General features: G+C 41.2%; 1 protein-coding gene across 5 annotated transcripts in view; it reads right to left on the reverse strand.

The window, feature by feature from the left end:
- Positions 1–20,946, reverse strand: part of SEPTIN11 (septin 11) — a 1,067,046-nt gene that overhangs the window by 302,760 nt on the left and 743,340 nt on the right. For all 5 annotated transcript variants that reach the window (XM_044061173.1, XM_044061169.1, XM_044061170.1 and 2 more), the window contains one exon: positions 953–1,049. In XM_044061173.1, the coding sequence (XP_043917108.1) occupies positions 953–1,049 (97 nt within the window). The remainder of the gene's footprint in view (positions 1–952; positions 1,050–20,946) is intronic.

The following is a 20,946-nucleotide window of genomic DNA, read 5'->3' on the forward strand; positions in this document are numbered from 1 at the left end:
TTTCAGGCACTGATCACAGAAACCCAGAACTCACTAGGAGGAGATCAAAAGTGCATGAGCAGCAAGTAAGAAACAAGGACTCTGTCCTTATTCCTGATATAAGGAGACTGTGTACAAGTGAGGATGGGGGGGGAGTAATATGATTCAGTGCATCTCAAAGAGTGAGCTTGAAATTTAAGCAACAACATGAGATACAGAATGATGTACTTGAAAGCTTCCTACCTACCACAAAGTGCCACAATGAGATTTATATTTACTGACTTTTCAATGTATAAGAACTGCTACAGAAGCTTAAAGCACTTGCCAGTACATTTTTTTCCACAGCAACCCCCAGCATGCTGGTATTGTTTTCTGACAAAGGTTGAATCTAACTTCTAGCACAAAGCTTGTTCTATAATTAAGAAGTGTTCAAAGAGGGACGAACCTACAAGGCATTCTCCAATAAAAGCCCTGATCTGCTACACCTTCACAAAACAAACAACACTACAATTACCTGACCTACAGATCTAAACCTCACTGGTGACAAACAAAACATCCATCTAAAGCAGAGTTTTTTCTCTAAGCCTATTCAAACACAATTTGGACCTCTGTATGGGAAATTCCAAATTCACTCCAGCTTGTCACATGTATCCCTTACAGAGGAGGGGTGTGTAGCCTGTAGATACCCTAAGGCACAGGCATATACCAAAGCCATTCTAGTCTGCTAGCACCGATAATGGGAAAATCAGGGCATGAATGGCTAGGCTTAAAAAGCTCATTAGCCTAGTGAGCTTCTATGACCCTATCTTAACGAAAAATCACTTCTTGAAAATCAAAAGGCAATGAATACAGGTGCATCTACTAGGCCATATTTAACCCCCTCTCATTTTCCATGGTGTACAAGATAACACAAGCATTAGAAACAATGTATACAGGAAAGATGGTTACACATCAGAATTGCCTTGATACATACCTTGTACCACACCCCATGGGTACTGCCTGGCTTTAGCCATCTTATTGCCAATCTTCAGCTCTTCAGTACTGCCCACAACAGCAAATGGAAGATGAACCTGTACACAAGGGTGGAATGGAAAATTAATTTTACCTATCTGCCTGCTATTCAGCCTTTCAGTATCAAACAGAACACAAACAATGTAGGCCTGTAGGGCAACACTTACAAAAAATCAGTTGCTATTGATTTAACAGTTGGTAACAACGTAAAACATTAATCAAATAGCTCCATTTTAACAGACAAAGGAATCTTCCATGAATCTACTTGAGGAATCATCCTGTTGTGAAGCTACACAACATAGTCAAAGTTCTCAGATCGTGAAGTTGCCATTATTTTAGTTCCAGTGGAAGCACTGATGGGATACTACAGTGGTTGGCACTGTTGTTTCATGGTGGTTCTCCAATTCAGTTCTTGGCTACAGTGCTTTATCGGTGTGGAACATGCACATCCTCATGTCCCAAAGGGTACTTGGTGGGTGCTCTTGTTTTTCCCACATCTCAGAGACATGCTATATGTGAACTGATGATCCTCTAAATTGCACTTATTGTGTTTGCTGTGTGTGCTCACATGTGTGTGTGTGTTTTTTCCAAGGACAGTGAGGTGCTTGCCAGGATTAATTTCTCTGCCTTACACATCCTGGCATGTGAGGAGATGATCCATGGTTATGGGAAGGCTGGAGTAAGTAACTGAAGAATTGCGGAATAAATGAATGGAAGTAGAGAGAGAGAACAGAAACTTGGAAAAAGAGCAGGCAAATTATTCAGTAATTGCAATCCCTCATTTTGTGCAACAGACGAAGGAAGAAAATGCTTTGATTTGCATCAAAATTCTTACCCATTTCCTAATATATCTGTAATACTGTGATTAATTAGTGAGGATTAGTCATGAAATTACTTCAGATTTATTCAGGAATTCATGTTGATAAACATTTTTATTCTACCATTATCCCGGCTATATAACTATATAGTTCTTATTCTTCAAAAAGTTATGTTATACATACCATTTTTATTCCATCAATTTGCTAAGTGAACAGAAGCAACAATTCCAAATGTCTCAATTATTTTCAGCTGAAAAGAATAACAGCTATATTTGAGGTGGGAAAGGTATCAATAGTTGGGAGTGGAATGCTGTGCAATTTGAGAGATTGAAGACGAAAAAGTTAATATGGTTAAATGATATTAAGACTAGGGATGACAAAATCCACCTAAAATGTATTACAATGGTTGTGTATGCAAAAATAAATCCAATTTTCTCCAGATTTACTCTTACAGAAGCAAAAGGTAATGCCATTTCAGCATCTAACCTTTACAATAGTTGAATTACATAATACACATTTATACTCTCATCCTTTCTGATTACCTTCAAACAGTGGGCAAACTGCTGGAATGTCCTGTATTGGTATCCATTATTTGAGGCTATATTCACCTCTGGGTCAGAGTACAATATAGTGCTGAAAGCACAAGCAAAAAGACAGAGAAATAAAATAAGTTATACACCTGCTCATATTACACCCACAGATACAGGGAGGCTTGTCTAGACATGAGGCAATGACAAGGAGGTAACAAACAGCTACTGAAAAGGCCTAACACCTGTTATACCCGACTTCAAGAAGCCTTAATCAGCATCTAACTCCTGAAAAATCATAAAAAAGTAAAGTTGTCAACCTCTGAGAGGCTGGGCCAGAGGGGGCAAAAAAGCAAGGTCTCACAAAACTGTGTTCTGAAGGACTGAGGTGAAAAAGATTTTTGTACTTCACTCCAGGAGCCATACAAAGTAAAATCGGCACAAACATTTGATATGAAAACAATTATGAAGCAAGAATTGGAAGTAGCTCTACCACTGACAGAGTGGCTTTTGACAACAGTATTTTGCAAAGGACAATGTTCTTCTTTCTTTGCAAAATCCACTGCAGTTAGTAATCTACTTGAAAAATACATGCTTGGTTAATACCCATCTAGAGAAAAGAAGATGGACTGGCACATCAACCAAAATGCATACATTCTCTCTTGGAAAAACAAAACAGAGCTGGTGGTGTACATTTATGATATAATAATTTCTGAGCCATAGATTCTGACCCTACAAAGTATTAACAGAAATGAATGAACAGACTTCTTGGAAGGCAGTTCTGACACCATTTTGGGAGAACAAATACGGCTAGTCCTAAGGAATACTCAGCTCCTGTGAAAGGCCAAACATAAATCTCTCCACATGCAAGGACCTGAAGGCTGGAGAACAGCTTAAAGAGGTGGAGAAGGACAACTCTCCATGAAAAATTAGAACCTCTTCAATTTATTTACTCATTTATTTCAGTCTGATGACCAAGGATGTCCAGTGGGCTCAGGAGCCCATTTTCAGTGGAGGCCTGGGGAGAAAAGCTCCACATTACATAGTAAACATTGAAATTTAACAGATTAAAGTTACGATTCAGAGATGCGGATACATTAAGATACAACAAATTAAAATTAATATTAATGATACAGATACATTATAAATCAGAGACATGATCTGGTACATTGGTTACTTAGCATTTGAGTAATATGTTGCAATGAATTTTACAATGGTTACATAGAATATGAGTCTTGTTATGGCAGTTTTGGCAGAACAAGTACAAATGATAGGGAGGGGAGAAAAGGGAGAGCAAACTATTTACAATATTTGCATTATGTACCTCTAATGGACAAGACCTTATAACAGCTTCAGTCATCCTAACTTTCTAGTGGAAGATATGGCAGGAGAACACGATCTAAATGTGAAGTAATGCTCTGATATGGAACTGGCTTGCTGCACTTACTGGAAGGGACTTTCTTACATTAAACTGGGATACTTTAATGTGCTATCAGGGACATGAGAACCTAAAATCACACCATTCCTGCATGCAATGTGAAAGATGAAACTTGGTTTTTAGTCTCTGAATTCTGTGATAAGGTGTGGAATCACATAAAAAGGTAGGAAGGCATACAGAAATCTTTCCTGCCTTGAGAGAAAGAACACATTTGAAATGATCTCCCCTTTTCCTTCTATACTGTGAGACAGGTTGAGGACCATGTTTTCTTATATGGCAAACTAGTTGAACTCCAGGGTTCCTTCCTTCCAGAAGATCCTGCTCTGACAGTAATCATGAATTTTTAGCGCCAGGAGAGTGCCGGATCTGTGGCCTATGGAGTCATTAGTACACATTTCCTCCAGGATATCAGCAGTTGTTAAAGTAATGGGCCAGTCTATGATCTACTGTCAGAGCTGCATCACTTCTCTTTTACAGGAGAAAAGTCTGTTCTGTATTTTTTTTACATACACAACAGCCCCATTATTCAACCCGACCAAGGATTCTGAACTCCTCTTCCAGATCTTTTAAGACCAGAAACAGTACTTCAAGTTCCAGGAGGCTTTTTTGGACTTGCCCTGTACTACAGAGGAGTCCACTAGGGTCTATGGTCAGGACCTGTAAAAGGTTCTACTGTAGGAATGGAAGATTAACATTCATAGTGGTTGGGGATAAGCCATTAATCTAAACACAGTAACAATATTCTGATGCAAAGATAATCTGAGAAGGAATGATGTAATTTTGTCATTTACACTGTAAAGCCCATTGCAACTTTTAGGTTTTACTAACTTTTACTGTTTACATAGGTGATACCAAGATAGACTGTGTCTTCATCAAAGCTCAAATGGCACTAGAAATTCCAACCATTTAGAAAGTACTGTTGTGTACACTTACCATAAATGTAGATGTTCGAGTGTCTTCACTGTTGCAGTCATCACATTTGGGCTATCCCTGCCAGGGTAGCCCTCGGCCGGCCTGAATACCAGAGACTTAGTATTTCTGCGGCGGTTGCTGTCACTTGAGGACTGACATCAGGTCGTCAGTGGTATAAAGGAAGGCAGCCGATGCCATTACATCATTTTTTCTTGCCCTAACCTGTCAGGAGCCCCCAAAGTAGGAGGCCAGGTTCTGGTGGAAGAACCCCACCAGTGGAAAATAAATACCAATATGTCCCTTGTAAGGAAAGGAGAACAACATGGAAGAAGGGTAACAAAAAGAAAAAAGAGGGATGGAGGGAGGGAAACCAGGACTGCAACACTGAAGACACTCGAACATCTACATTTATGGTAAGTGTACACAATTGTACTATGTTCTTCGTGTTTCACTGTTGCAGTCATCACATTTGGGTAGATTCCCAAAGCTTAGGAAAAGGGTGGAGGCAGTCAAGGAAGCTAGGAGCTGGCTAGAATGCCCTGCAAGAATGCAGAGGCAAACCCTGCCCTGGATTTGGAGAAGAGAGGCAGGTGGTAATGCTTGGTAAAAGTGAACAGATGTCCAGGTGGCAGCCTCCAGGATGTCCCTGGTGGGGGGCCCCTCTGAGGAAAGCTGCAGAGGTGGAGTATGCCCTGACCCCTTTGGGTGAGGCTTGCCATGCTGTTTGTAGCAGAAATTGATGGAGTGTGCTATCCATTTGGAAATGGTTTGCTTGGTGATGGCTTTGCCTTCTGCCACAGAAGCAAAGCTAACAAGCAATTGATCAGACTTTCTGAAGAGTTTAGTCCTGTCCAGATAGTATCTGAGCTGTCTATGCACATCTAGAGAGTGCAGCATCCTTTCCCCCTTGATTTGAAGGTTAGGAAAGAAGGTGAGCAAATGAAGGGATTGATTGAAAGCCACACTGGACACCACCTTGGGCATGAAGGATGGGTTAGTTCTGAAGGATACCCTGTCTGCATGGAAGATGATGAAGGGTTCCACAGCCATGAGTGCTTGCAGCTCAGAGACTCTTCTGGCTGAAGTGATGGCCAGGAGGAAGGCTGTCTTCCAAGAGAGCAATTTTAGCTCTGCAGAAGAAGCTGTCTCGAAAGGAGGCAGGGTGAGCTTTTTCAAGACAAAGTTAAGGTCCCAAGCTGGTGTTGGTAGCCTTCTGGAGGGGGGGGGGGGGCTCAAGTTGCTAGCCCCTCTGAGGAGTTTAATCAGACGGTGTGAGAAAAGAGGCTGCTAAGTGGGGAAATGAGCAGAAATAGCAGTGGCATGAATTTTCATAGAGGAGAAAGAGAGACTACTGTGTAGTAGGGTCAGCTAAGTAATCCAGGATGAGAGGGGATGGAAGGCTGTGCCATATTGACCCCCTTAGCCTGGATCTAGGTGCAGAACCTTTTCCATTTATCTGCATAAGATTTTCTGGTGCTAGGGCGTCTGGCCTCTCGGATAACATCCAGAACCTGTTTACTGAGGATGGCAGATTGGTCAGGGGTTAGGGAATAAGCCAAGCTGCCAAACAGAGTGTCTGCAATTGGGAGTGCATGAATTCCCCTTCCCTCTGGGTTAGGAGGTTTGGAATTTGAGGAAGATTCCATGGAGGCAGCAAGGACAGGCTGCGCAGCAAGGAGTACCAGTGCTGTCTGGGCCAGTCTGGAGCTATGAGAAAAGTCCTTGGTTTTTCCTCCCTTATTTTGAGCAGGGGATGAGAGGTAGGGGAGGAAAGGCATAAACTGAGAGGTTTCCCTCATGGGAAGGACAGGGCATCCACTTTCCAAGCCATGCAGTGATGCTCCCTAGTGCAGAATTTGCTGAGCTGATGGTTGGTGTGGGAGGCAAAGAGGTCGAGCTCCAGGGTTCCCAGTTTCTGAGTTATTAGGAAGAAGGTACTCCTGTTGAGCTGCCACTCATGTGGGTCCAAAAGCTTTCTGCTTAATTGGTCTGCCAGGGTGTTGACAGAGCCTGTTAGGTATTTTGCTAACAGGTGTAGTTGCATGGAAGAGGCTGTGAACCAAAGGGTCATGGCCAGCCTGGACAGAGGGTAGGAGTGAGTCCCTCCCTGCTTGTTGATGTACCACATCACAGTGGTGTTGTCTGTTTTGATCAGGAGAACCCCTGGAGAGAGAAGGAGTTTTAAAGCTATCAAGGCCTGCTGCACAGTCATCATCTCTTTTAGACTGATGTGCAGGGGGACTTGCTGTGGGTTCCGTTGGCCCTGTATGCACCTGCCATCCAGGTGTGCACCCCAAGCGTAGTCTGACGCTTCTGTGGTGAGGGTCTGAGTGGCGGGGTGTGGGGAGAAGGGCAGTCCCTTGTTGTGGGAGCAGGCTGTTGCCCACCAAAGAAATTCCTTTTTCAGGCAAGGAATAATAGGTAGAAGAGTTTCCAGGTCTTGAGAGTGTTGACACCAAATGCTCTTTAGGTACCAATGAAGTTTCCTCATATGCAGTCTGGCATATGGAATGAGGAGTATGCAAGATGCCATGAACCCCAGGGCTTGCAGGATTTTCCTTGCAGAAAGCTGGGGCCTGGTGGCCAGTTGGGAGAAGTAAGTTGACAGGAAATTTTGTTTTTCTCTGGTGTAAGGTATCCATCTGGGATGCTGTGCCCAGACTTGCTCCCAGGAAGATGGTTGGGTACCTGTTTGAATTTCTTTTTGTTGATTATGTACTCTAGGGAGGTTAGTAGGTTTTTTACAAAGGCCAAGTCTTTGAGCAGCTTTCGGGCTGTCTGCCTGAATGAGGCAGTCATCTACGTAGGGGTAAATTTGAATATATCTTTGTCTACAAAAGGCAATGGCCAGAGCCAGGCACTTTGTGAAAACTCTGGGAGCAGTAGATAAGCCAAAGGGAAGCGCAGAGAACTGAAAGTGTTGAGATCCTACCCTGAAGCAGAGAAATGTTCTGCAGGACTCCCTGATGGGAATGTGGAGGTAGACCTCTTTTAGGTCTAGGGTGGCTAGCCAAGCGTCCTTGGACAGCATGGGTAGCAGCTGCTGGAGGGTGAGCATTTTGAAATTTGGGTTTTCCAGGAAGGTGTTTAGGATGGATAGATTGAGGATGGGGCGTCAGGTGCCCTCTTTCCTGGGCATCAGAAAAAGTCTGGAGTAGAAGCCTCGGCCTATCTGCTGTGCAGGAATGTGCTCTACTGCTCCCAAGGAGAGCAGGGAATGGATTTGCTTTTGAGCCTCGGCCCACTGATTTGGTGGTAGATCTGGGAACCCTTTTAGGGTTGGAAGGGTGTGGAAGAATTTGTACTCCTGAGACACAACGTTCAGAACCCACTGGTCCTTGGTAATGGTGGCCCAGGTGCTTGAGTGAAAGGAGAGTTTTCCTCCTAGGGGTAGGGGAGGGATGGAGGAGGCTAGTCATTGTGAGTTCTTACCATAAGGGGGTGGCTTAGAACTCCCTGTTTTAGAAGTGGAGGTAGTCCACTGCTTAGATCTCTGCAACCGCTAGGGCTGCTTTCTGGGGGGGGGGTCTGTTTCCACAGGGCCTATGATGACTCTGTTTACTCTGAGAAGGAAAGGAGAAGTGCTTGGAGGGAAAATGCCTGCTGAACCTAGGGGGCTGGACCTGTAAGAACTCTAACTGTCTGCATAGATTTTGCTTTTTCTTCCATCTTTTTAAGACCTCTTCTGTTTTAGTGCCAAATAAGTTATCTTTGTGCAAGGGTGCATCCAACAATTTTGATTTTACATGGTCTAGCAGGGGTTGTTACTTAAAGTCATGCATGTCTTCTAATGACAGATCCAGTGACTGCTGCCCTGCAAGAAGCTTCTAGTGCATCAAAACCACACTGCAAAGTGTGCTTAGTCACTTGACTTGCAAAATGCATTAAGTCTTGTAAATCTTTAGATTCTGCCCTTTCAGGAAAGGAGGACATTTTTTGTTTTCTGGGAGCAGGAGGGAGGATGTCTGGAGTCCAGCTGGATTCAAGGAAAACATCATCAACCACATCAAGGACTGGGGAGGTGGCTAAGGGTCTGTGTTGTGGAAGATCCAGGAACTCTCTGAGTCTCTTTTCTGACTGAGGGTAGTCTTTACTCTCCCATTGGAAATGGCCCCTTAATATATGCAAGGTTTCCCCAAAGGTAAAATCCTCTGGGAGAGAGGCTGAAGGAAGGGATTCCTCTGCATCAGAATCCTTATATGTGGAGAGGGGCTGCATGTCTTCATAGTCAGATGCATCGGATTCATCTGACTCTTGTTCAGAAAAACTACTGGAGACAGATCTCTTTGGCTTCCCCTAATCAGCATGATAAGGTATTCTGCCACTTTAAACATCTGAAACTGAGGCAAGGGAGCAGGCACTTGAGAATGGGTAGTCAGTTTCTTGGGTGTGGTTCGACCCCTGGGCCTAAGGAATTTGGTTGTTTTCGAAAGAATGATAGTCGCGAAAGAAGGCATTGGTTTATGTCAGGATTTGTTGTTGTGAAGGACTTCCTCGGAAGCTGGTGCTTACACAGAGGCTCCGGACTCATCCAAGGTAGAGACGACTGCAGGATCTTTAGACAAAGAAAAGTTCTGCGGCATTCTGGACTCCGAAAGGGTCTCGGTAGCGGCCTGCTAATTAACTGAAGCGGGCATCAGGGGCTGCGAAAGTGCCTCACTGAGTTCCGGAGGACTGATGACCAGCTTAAGGGAAGCGCCGTCAGAAGGTTTGGTCCTGTGCGGTTGGTCTCTGTCTTAATCTTTACGCTTTTTCAGAAGATCTGCTGTCAGATGGCTTACCGAAACCATATCGGAATTCAAGGAGTGTAAATGGAAATATCTGGCTACAATAAGAGCTCAACGATGAATAGTTCTGGTGTTAAAGCACAGAAGTGACAATGAGGGACGTCGTGGTCTGGGCCTAAATAAGTGACAGAGTAAGAGTGGAAGCCCCGGTGTGGTATCTTTCCACAGGCGAGACAATTAACTTTTTCTGACATTGGTTAGTGCAAGAAAAAAGGATCACCAATGGGGTACTTAGATTTCGAAGACTTCAACTTAAATTCGGAAACAAAACTCAAGTAGCGGTTGACCAGCACTCGTGAGAACTGCTTCTGCTTCGGGCTCTACAGCAAGAAAGACTGATGTAATGGCATCGGCTGCCTTCCTTTATACCACTGATGACCTGACGTCAGTCCTCAAGCAACAGCAACCAACGCAGAAATACTAAATCTCTGGTATTCAGGCCAGCTGAGGGCTACCCTGGCAGGGATAACCCAAATCTGATGACTGCAACAGTGAAACACGAAGAACATCTTTCTGTTCCTCTTGAGTCTTATGGTAGCCACAATATTTATGCTGGGAACATTCACCTACCCAAGGATACAAGCACTACATTAGACACTGAGGCATTAGTGTTACAACATAATCTCCTCATGGACCATCTTTGATGCCAAACTCTTATTATTCTGCTCTACAGTGAAAGTGAGCCTGTGACCATGACAGCACTCAGACATTCACTTCTGCAAGGATTTAAGCAGAAGTGTACAGTCTGGACCTATTTTAAGACTTCTGTAGAGACTAATTCCCCGAGTGACACATTTGTTTTTGGAGTTGTGAAAGACTTGCATATTCTAAGATATAACTGTCTAGTAGCATGTCTAGAACAAACTGTTGTATGATGAGTGCTCTCCAGACTGGTGCAGACATGGGGAAATGCCTTTCTTGCTGACCTTATGTGGCAGTTAGTACTGTAAATGTAGCACCAAGTGTCATCCTCTTTTGAGACTTGGCCACTATTACAGAGAAGGCACAACTGCCTGCTGCTTGGGGACTGGCGACTGGCTTACACAGTGTATGGATAGGGCCTTCTTAGAAATGTGGGTGGTCTCTCTGAAAAAGATAGCACACAAGAGCTTAAGACAGTTCTTCCATGGTGGTCAACACCTATTTCCTCTTTGGATATTCTCCATGAAATGCTGCTCTTTCTTCCAGGCACATGGCCAGCCTTATGCCAATTGGACTTATTTGGTCCAATATGGTCATGCTCCCTCAGGGGTCCCCACACAAGGTTATGACAGGATCATTATATAGCCCAGAAATTTGATTGAGTGAGACTACTTCAAAGTGCAAGGTATTTCCTAGTGGTAGTCTTGCACTGGTAGCAGTTACAAGTTTTGTTAGTGGAACAGATTTCCCATCATGCACTATGCTACTGGCTAGTCTATTATTATTAGTAACTGCAGCTTGACATCTTTTATGTAGCTCAGTGTGTTAGCTACTCATCCCCAGATAGTGAGTGCTGCTGTTGCTCACGGCTCAGAGTTTTCAACCCAGAAGTGGTCTGATTAACCACTTGGTTTTGTGTACCACTCCAGTTACTGTCTCATACAGTGCTTAATCTTAAGACTGATAGGTACTGTGTTTTCTTTTGCTTCTCTTACTAAAGTGGGGTTTATGATAACTGTGGAACTGTCAGTCCAAGTTAATATGAAAACAAACAATAGCAAACATACAAAATATACAGCAGAGACTGTGATGGGAGATGACTTCTGATCACAAAGACTTTTTACAGAATGCATGAAAAATGCTTATTGCAGTCAGGATAGCTGCAAAATAATCACAGGAAAGTAAAACATGAGGTATGGTTGCTGAGTGGTTGTTGCCAAGGGACACATTGAAAATGATTAATTTGACTGACTGTGTGAAAACTAACAGAAGCAGTTTGACTGAAAGGTATTGTTGGGATATCACAGGTTCAGAACATACAAAAAAGTGCGGCAAGCAGAAACTTAAAGTTTGAAAAAGGTTGGATTGGACTGGGGAGGAGTTTAGGGTAAGTATTATAGAAAGCAGAACAAACTGTAGATGTTTTGGAAGTTCTCCCTGCAACTATGTGGGTTTCCTTAAGTTGTTATGATTCCCTCCCACATGCCAAAATATGATTGTTTGTAACTGCTGCAAATTATCCCTACATGTAGTCCTTACTGTTGCCCTTGTGACCTCTGATATGGCTGTAAATGACCTGCCTATTTTAGCCCACTTACCTATGAATACAAATAACCTTTCAGATATAGTTATAACTGGGGCAGTGCATGAGCAATACCATTTCTAAGGATAATCCTGAGAGAACTACTAGTGCTGAAAATTCTAAGGAAGTTCATCAGATTTATGTGGTTTTGTGAAAACAGACTGACTGCTACATTGCATGAGAATTAACTTGGTAAAGAAATCCAACCATTCAGAGCAAATGCAGGTGACAACTGGAAGGAGCCCATGAAGGAAAGAAATGTGTAAAATGAGATATGAATGGATAACAGCGTTCAGAAAATGCGCTTGTTCTTTTTGGCCAGTCCAGTGCTCCCTTGCATCCGAGGACACTGGTCATGGAAGGTGACAGCCAGGGACGGTAATGAATGAAGATTTTACCAGGTATCATATTTCAAAGGGAGCCTGCTTCAAACTAGCATGGTGTGCTTGGTGCTGTCTGCAGCATCTCTCAAAGTAGCTGGAGTACACAGAATACTTAACCTACAAAAACATGTTTATACATGTTTTTTATTGATTTATTTAAAGTTTATTAACCAAGTTAGAGCACTGATCCACCTAGACCATTTTGATGTTCAACATGGCTGAAATAACACCAAAGAATCAATTAACTTTAATCAACATCAATGTGAAATTGCTAATCTATGAGCAGGCATGCAGAGAGGTACAAGTTGGGATAATATGCAGTACAAATGAACACAGTAGCATGTAGATGTAATACAAGATTTCAGTCAGTAAAAAGAATACCTTTACACTGTTATAATATGTTTGGTTTGTTTTTTCGGATTTTCCCAGTTAGGGGTCGCCACAGCAGAACTCCAGTCTGCTAATTATTGGCAGTCGATTTTTATGGTGCCGACTTGCCAGCCCGATGCCCAACCTTCAGCGAAGGTACGCCCATTCATGCATTGTCTTTCGGAGGCCACTCGACCACGGGGAGGACATGCAGACTCCACACAGAAGGCACTCTAGCCGAGAATTTTGCAGGAGAACCTCTTGCTGTGAGGCAACAACGCTACTGCTGTACCACCGCGGATTCCTTACACTGTTACATCATATAGTATAATGGTACTGTGCCGAAACTTTTATAAAATAAATGCAGCATTTACAGTGCATGCTATTACTGGACATGGGAAGTGAAGGACCATAAGGCACGAGTCAAATAAGAGAAAAGAAAAGGGGGAACACAGAAAAGAAAGGGAAAAACAAAATAAGAACTGTGTGTTTGGGGGGACATACTTTGATGCAGGAGACCCAGGCAGTACTACAAGAGTTTAGGAACATATTTACTGGTAAGCCAAGGTTCGCTCACCTGATACTGCATCTGTAAATACAGGGCCTTGGTGACCCATTAAACAGGCTCCGAGTGCCTGAGGCAGTTGAGCAAACCATAAGAGATGAACAATGCATTATATTGGATCTGGGGTATTCCAGGAGTTCAACAGTTTATATCTGTTTTAACATATTGTATGACAAAATATAAGCCAATAAGTAAACATAGTTTTATTTTTAATATACAGTAATACCATATATTCCTGATACCTAATCATGAATTGATTTGAGTCCATGAAGACAGCATGAAAGGAAGGTGGGGTGGTAGGTGGAGGGAGTCAGCTGAAGAGCCCCACAATTGATAAGGCCGGCCCTGCTCAAGCAGCACAACCTACAATGGAAGATGGTCAACTCTGCCCTGAATCTGAAGAAGCTCTGAGAAGGGATAACAGATTATTTCTCACAGATTATGTGAGCCCTCTGAGTCGGCAATAATGGGAAAACCCAAGCCAAGGATGGTGTGAGGGAGTGCTATAAGTGAGATCAACAGGGACATATTTCAGTGTTCTTTCTTTAGGTAAGGCCTCTGTTACCAAAGATACCACAATGGTCAACATTCTGTGCATAGAAGATATACCAAATGGCAACACTTTATACTGAAAGTATGATCATCTGCAGTGAAGAAAATCCACGTGGGGCACCAAACAGTGGTACAGATTCTAGGTTCCCCTTGCTAAGTAGTGCCTGGACTTGTCAAAAAAGTTCTGTGAAAGTATCTGATTCCGTAATGCCCTTCATGAGAAGATCCTATAATTTTAAGCTACGCCTGTCTAGGATAGGACTGAAATACACCATTACATGATAACTGTTCCTCAAGCTACAGCAAATTTGAGGAACTGTCCTCCATGGGTGCTTCTACATGGTATGCAAGTCTCTGAATGAGGCAATAATGCAGTCATCCCTTTCCAAGATTTAGCTGACATCACAAGGTTAGGTAACACTGCCCGGTACTCAAAGGTCTTTCTCATTCTGTGTGGAGGGTCTTCCTTCTTAGAAACCTGGGGTGACTCAGTAGAAACTGTTAATGGAGAAGGGTGAGATGGGAAAATGTTTAGTGTATGCATATGTTCTCTTCTTAGACTCTATAGACTTTTGCCTATCTTTAGTTTTCTGTCATTTCTAAGGCGAATATTGCCAGTGTAGAAAGTTCCAATGCTGAAGATCGGAAGTGAGTATTGCCAGTGTAGAAAGTTCCAATGTTGAAGATCTGAACTTGCGCCTAATAAGGAAAGGCAAAGATCGGGGTCTGCAGATTCTTAGTAAGCAAAACAATGCAAACACATTTAGTTTTAATTGGTCAGTGGCTATAGTTTAATAGATACAAAATGTTTTGTCTAGTAGCTTTTACAATAAAAATAATGAAGTTTCTAGTGTTCGGGTAGACAAGACCTCAATTGCTTAGTCTCCCACATATGTGTGCTCTTTTACAATAATGGACATTATACTACTCTGCTGAACTGTGTTGCATGAAATTACTTTTGACCTTAAAGTGGATGGAGGTTGGGGATTTCAAGACCCTCCAAAGTGATCAGCACTTATTTCCTCTGTTGATTATACTCAACAAGGTCCTGGAAGGCATTACGAAAAAGGATGCCATTCTAGATGGGTTGGCACTGAGGAAAACTAACCTGATCTAATTCTTAAAGGAGAGTCCAGACCATATTATCTGGCATTAGTATGTTACTGAGCCTATTGCCCTAGGTATATAGAAAGTGTAGTGAAGATTAAATGGGTTACGTGAAAGCTCATTGGTGAAGCTGTGGAAAAGACCTTTTATACAGTTACTGAGATTCCAGCTTCATGGCAGTCTGCCAGTTTTTTCAAAGCTTTGTTCACTAGCAATCTCTAGTACCTCACCAAGAGAAACACAAAGGAGCCAAGTCCCAAAGTGTCAGAAAAGAAAACCCTGCTGCCCACCTTGTCTAAAGCATTATGCAGCAGACATTAAGGTGGAAAGATGTTGTGGTCTGCAAGAAAAGTACTGAATTAATTTTAGGACTTACTCTTTGATACTTTAAAAAGGTACTATACACAGATGGTAGTCTGTATGTTTTTTGCTTTTTTTTTGAAAGCTGTGGACTTTGGTGCTTTAATAAAAACACATTGGTAAGTGCAGCATACATATTTTGGCTCAGCGTTTTACGCCAAACATCCTGAACATTTTACCTTTCACTGCCTACATAAAGTCAATTTGCTTGTACAAAACGACCTCTCCGGGACAGAGACAGCATTCTTGCAGTGCATGTTGTGAATAAAGCTGTTTAAATTTAAGCCTTGTGGTGAGTACTGTGAGCTTCTGAGTGAAGTGCACCTGTATTGTACTTCTCTTTACACCAAGATGGCAACAGTTGAGCAACTGCTGCAGACCACTGCAGCTACAGCCAAGGGTATGATGTAGAATGCCAAACCCAAGAAAATGTCGAAGGCAGTTTCATCAATGAAACCATTAATCAGGGAGAAAAGAACGTGGGGCATACCTTATATAGACTTCAAGAGGAATCCCCACCAGCAGGGATGGGAACAGTGTGAATGGACTAGAATACTCTTATTTCAGTTTACTGAGGAGCCTTTAATAGCCTTTATGGACATTGACGGGAGTGCAAAATAGGGTTTGTTAGCCAGAGCTAGAGTTATGTCTGAGACACAAGCTCAAACGTTTCATAAATAGAAATTTTCTCCTACAAAACATCATTAGGAACATACCTCAGTTATGTGATCTAAAACACGCATTTAAAACTACTGCATTTATAGCCTTGACATGCAACATGCTAAAAGTATTTGTTATTAACACATTTACAGAGTCTGCGCTGGTTTCTTTGTGAAAGAAACAGCTTTAATGTGACTCTCAAGGATGCTGAGATTATTGTTTTACAGGCAGAGATATTACTATGCAATAACACTTAGCTTAAAACTCAGCAATCTGAGCATGTGAATAATCCTGGTAAAACAAGCATGTGTAAAATCCTGGTAAAGTATCAACAGCAGACATTCTTTGCTTTAAATGTAGGAAAAGGGGCCATGTAGCTGAATTTTATCCTACATTGTCATATTTGTAAAAAAAAAAATAAATAAATAAATAAATATATATATATATATATATATATATATATATATATATATATATATATATGTATATATAAAAAAAAACAGTGAAAAGCATGCTACTTAATGATGTTATGCCTATGGAATATGATGACCTGCCTGATGTGTTACTCAGCCCTTTACTATCGTGCTACAACAAAGTTAATTGAGTGCAATGTGCTAACTGATAGCAAGAAACTGCAGGAGTTGCTAGATGATATGGTTATGCTTATAAAGGCACAATGTGTGTGTATAAAGACCTTAACTAAAAAAGCAGATGAAGCAGTCTGTGTTCAGAGAGACAGAAAACAGTATCACAATTACTCAACTAGAAATACAAACTATGCCTGGGAAGATACTTCATCTTGCTGCTGTAATTCTCAATTTAACATATGATACAACAGGGAAAGACCTCATTTTACATATCTATTGATGCAACTGGAAGAAGGCATTCCTTTGGACAGACCATCTTACTGGTATTGGAAGGGAACTAGAAAGTGAACAACTGCCTACAGATACACCTGTGCTTAACCTGGCAAAAAGGGGCAACCACCAAATACATTCATTATAGTATACAAGCCTAAAAAATATCAAGGAATAGTGCCAAAAAGCACCAAAGGTACAAACACTTAGTTAAGGTTACACAGCCAAAACAAACCTGCAAAATTTCCAAAAAATAATTTAAAGAGGTATACCAGCACACACCTATGGCAATAAAGCCTGCAGCGACAGAGTTAGTAGAAGGATATAAGCTTTGTAGGAAATACTGCAGCCTATAAGAGTTGCAAAATAGGGACTAGAAGTAACTAGTAGAAATGAAGGAGAAATAATCACTGACTGAAAGGATATATTCCAAAGAAATAAAGTTAGTAAGCATGGCACATGCATACTCTTAGTGGAATTCTAAACTTTCAAGCTAAAATAGAAAGCCCCCCAAAACACAGAATTCTAAGCAGCAGGTAAGCATTGAGGAAGAGAAACAAATTAAGAAATGCTTTACTAGAGTGGAAAAGAAAAAGTACCTAGTCAGAGTTCTAAAACTATTTCTGTCAGTGTAACACACAAAACTCATAAGGGAAGACTCTAGGCAATTGGTATCTGTGAGCAAGAAAAAGTTAAAAGTAAAAGAAATTTTGTTCTGAAATATCCCTTTTAGATGGAAAGCGACCTAAAATGGAAAAAAGAAAGTGATGTTCATGCACACAGACAAAAGGATATCAACCTAGGGAAGTAAAAAAAAAAAGTGAGCAGAGCTTGCTCACATACTGAAACATAGAAAGAGAAAAACTAAAAGGGAACATAAATGAGATGACAGTGTATATTAATAAAAAGGATAACCTTGAATAGAGACCTAATAATTTTATCAATGAGCCACAACACAGGAACCTACAACAAAAGAAATAACATTCTATGCATCAGGGTTATAAAGAGGAACAAGGAAATGTGGCAACTGACACTAAAGAATACTTGTATAAGCAGCTACTCTTAGGAGAAGAGTTACACAGCAATACCTTAGTACCTGTATACGGAGAGGTGCCTTCTGCCTCATGACAACCTGACCTTGTTCAAACTCCAGAGATGGCTGATGTTCAGGTAAGTCAGATGAACATTAAAAAGGCATAATGGGAAGATGACACTTTCAGCAAAGCAAGGGAAAATATAGCTAGAATTGTAGGGGAAGAATATGAACAAAGCATTCACACTACCTACCCATACGTTTTTTTATAAAATGACTTTCTGTGAAGAGTAGGTAGGGCCTGAGGGAACATCAACTATTACTACCAAACCGTTCAGGAAACTTAGCAATGAAGTACTAGGAGGACAAGCAAAAATTAAGAAGGCTAAAGCAAAACTTCTAGCAGGTTTTACTGCCCAGGAATAATGAAAGAACCTGGCAGCTGTACTGGATGTCCCCATATGCCTGAAGATAGCACCTCAGCCAGGCTTCAAAAATCCTTTCATTTCAGCAGTCACAATAGAGGTGACACTTGAAACTATTTCTGTGAACAATGTCAAGTCACTGAAAAATTCTGAAATGGGTTTCACTACATTTTGTTTATTTTGAAATACGAAACTAAGTGTCTTGAGGCTATTCCTCTGTGCATGGCTAATGATAAATTCATAGCTAGTGAGCGAGTCATTCTTTTCCAGACTAGGGATACCTAAGAAAATACTCCATGACTAGGGGGACATATGAGTTGGCAGAGTACTTAAATTGTAGATTAAAGTTCAGCAAAAAAAGTCACGAGAACCAGCTAATACTATATCTCCCATTTGCCATTAGAGAAGTATCTCAAATCTCAACACGGTTCAGTCTATTTGAGTTATTATATGGCAGGCACCCTCAAGTACTGCTATACATTTCCACAGAAACTTAGGAAGAAAGAATCCCATCTGAAAGTGTTACTGAACATTATATCAACTTACAAGACAGGCTAAAAGTAGTAATGCCCACTGTATGGCAATGCATGGAGAGTTAAGGCCACACATAATTTATTTTATTTTACATTTGTTGACCGGGCTAGTCTAGCTGGATATATTTCCATTTTCAGTAGAGGCCCGGGGAGAAAAGCTCCACACAGATATACAAAGTATAAAATATTGTTACATGGTGAAAAAAGGATTAAAAAACAAAATAAAAACAGGTAGTTAATACATTCTTGAGATAAAAATACTTGAGACATTACAGTAAAACAGAGTAAAGTTTAAGAGAGCTAGAACAGATATAATACAGTAAGAGTTGTGTACAATAGATAAAAACACTTGAGAAACAGTACAGTGAGCAGAATACAGCTTAAAACAGCTCAACAAAGAGTATATAACAGAAATGCAAGCAAAAGGGAATTCAAAGCTGGAGGCCAGCTGTTAGTTTGGTCCCCTCCACAAAAAACTTTATTGGCTAACTGAAATAGAAAAAAAAATAAGTGATGTAATGTACACAATCAGACTGGCAAGGGGAGACTACATTAATATTCTGAAACTATGGAAAGAAATATAAAGCTCTGTAGTTAATATAATAGATGAAAATGATAGATCTGGCAAAGAAAAACTGACCTCTATGCAAAGAGTGCAGGGGAGGTGGCACTCTAAACCACACAAATTAGAAATAAACGAGTTTCTACTAAGGGTAAAAAAAAAAAAAATGCAGAACAAAAGTGTTTTCAAAACTGCCTGAGAAAATAGAGCAGATTCAACACCATAGTGAGATTATTCCCATGGAAAAGTTTAACAAATTGTAAAAGGAATTCATGCATCATACAGAAAGCCTAAGCAAGAGGAATTTCAAATAATGCTTAAGGTGGGGGGGGGGGGGGTCAAAAAGCAAATGCAACAGCTTCACTGTATTAGTCTCAAGCCTGATGCAACAGTCAACTTCTATAATGATTATCATTTTGAAATTTGTTAGCTACCCAATGCTTAAGGTTGACAAAGTAATGCAAATACTGGGAAATTCAAAACTCATGACTGCATTATACACCTCAGCAAAGGATAATAGCAAATCCCTCTAACAGCCATAGAAAAGACAACTTTTTCAAGGGAGGGACTATTCCCAATATACTCTCCTTCAATTCAGATTATATGGTACCCCTGACAGTTACAGAAATGAATCGGGAGAGCCATAAACCACAGCATATTTGATGTGGGGATTTATCTAGATGACGTAATAATATACTCAGAGGATGGAGACTTCAACCCAGCTAAGGTACACACTATACGAGTCTGAGACAAGCCAGATTAATGGTCATTGCTTCAAGCATGCTAGCAATGAAGGGTGTAAAATACATACTTTATGTCACTGGTGTGGGATTTGTTAGGCTTCAGAAAGAAATGCTTGAGGCTTTGAGAAACTAACCTATTCCACCTAGCAAGAAGTAAAGGAGGGACTAGGGGGTCTAGATGGTTACTACCAAAAATGCTACCCCACTATGTATCAATAATGGTCCTCTTCAAAGACTGGAACAAATGGAAGATGCCCTATTAAGAAGTGGACACCAGAGGTGGGTGGTGCTTTGAATCAGTTGAAGGGGATACTATGCTCAGTGCCTGCATGAGCCTAGTCAGACTTAAGTAGATCTTTCATAGTGTACACTGACATATCAGATAGAGTTCTTGGAGCTGTGCTATCACACATCTTTGATGGGGAAAACATCCTACAAGTTTCCTTTGTCAAAAACTGAGTAGGACAGAAGGCAACTATCCCAATATTGAGAGAGGGACCCTGGCAATCAAGTGCTTATTACCATTACTAAAATACTACTTTCTCTGTCTGGAATTTACTCCATTATGGATCAAGACCCACTGTTGTGGTTAACAGATAGCAGGTTGGGAACACAAACTCAGTAGGTGGGCACTTGCTTTTACAGCATTTTAGATTTAAGGAGGAAACTTCAGAGGCTTGAAGCTTGAGTCACCATAATGCAGATGGTATGTCAAAAGCATACAGGCCATCTACTGGATGTGAAACCCAGGGTTTCAAGGTGGAGGTGGGTAGGAAAATACAGTGCTGTGGATTCTTCCAGGATGGTATCTTAAATGATATAAACAAACAGCAGCATCTCTGTGTTTATAAAAAGGATGGTGTAGCCAGCAGAACAGCAAGCCTATTCTGTCTAACTAGGATAAGTATTATAAGGTAATCTCTAATGTATAAAAGACAGGGCTGTAGACCCACTACTTCAGAGAAATGGCTGTCATACAGGGGAGAATTTTTGCCAGGACCCAAGTGTTATGTTGCAGCAAGAAGGGTCACTTTTAGAATGAAACCTGGACATCTTCCTAATAGGTGAAATATGACTAACTGGGACATGGAGATGGATTCC

Source organism: Protopterus annectens, chromosome 2.part0, assembly GCF_019279795.1.
Source record: "Protopterus annectens isolate FY-2018-M chromosome 2.part0, PAN1.0, whole genome shotgun sequence".
Taxonomy (NCBI): Eukaryota; Metazoa; Chordata; order Ceratodontiformes; family Protopteridae; genus Protopterus; species Protopterus annectens.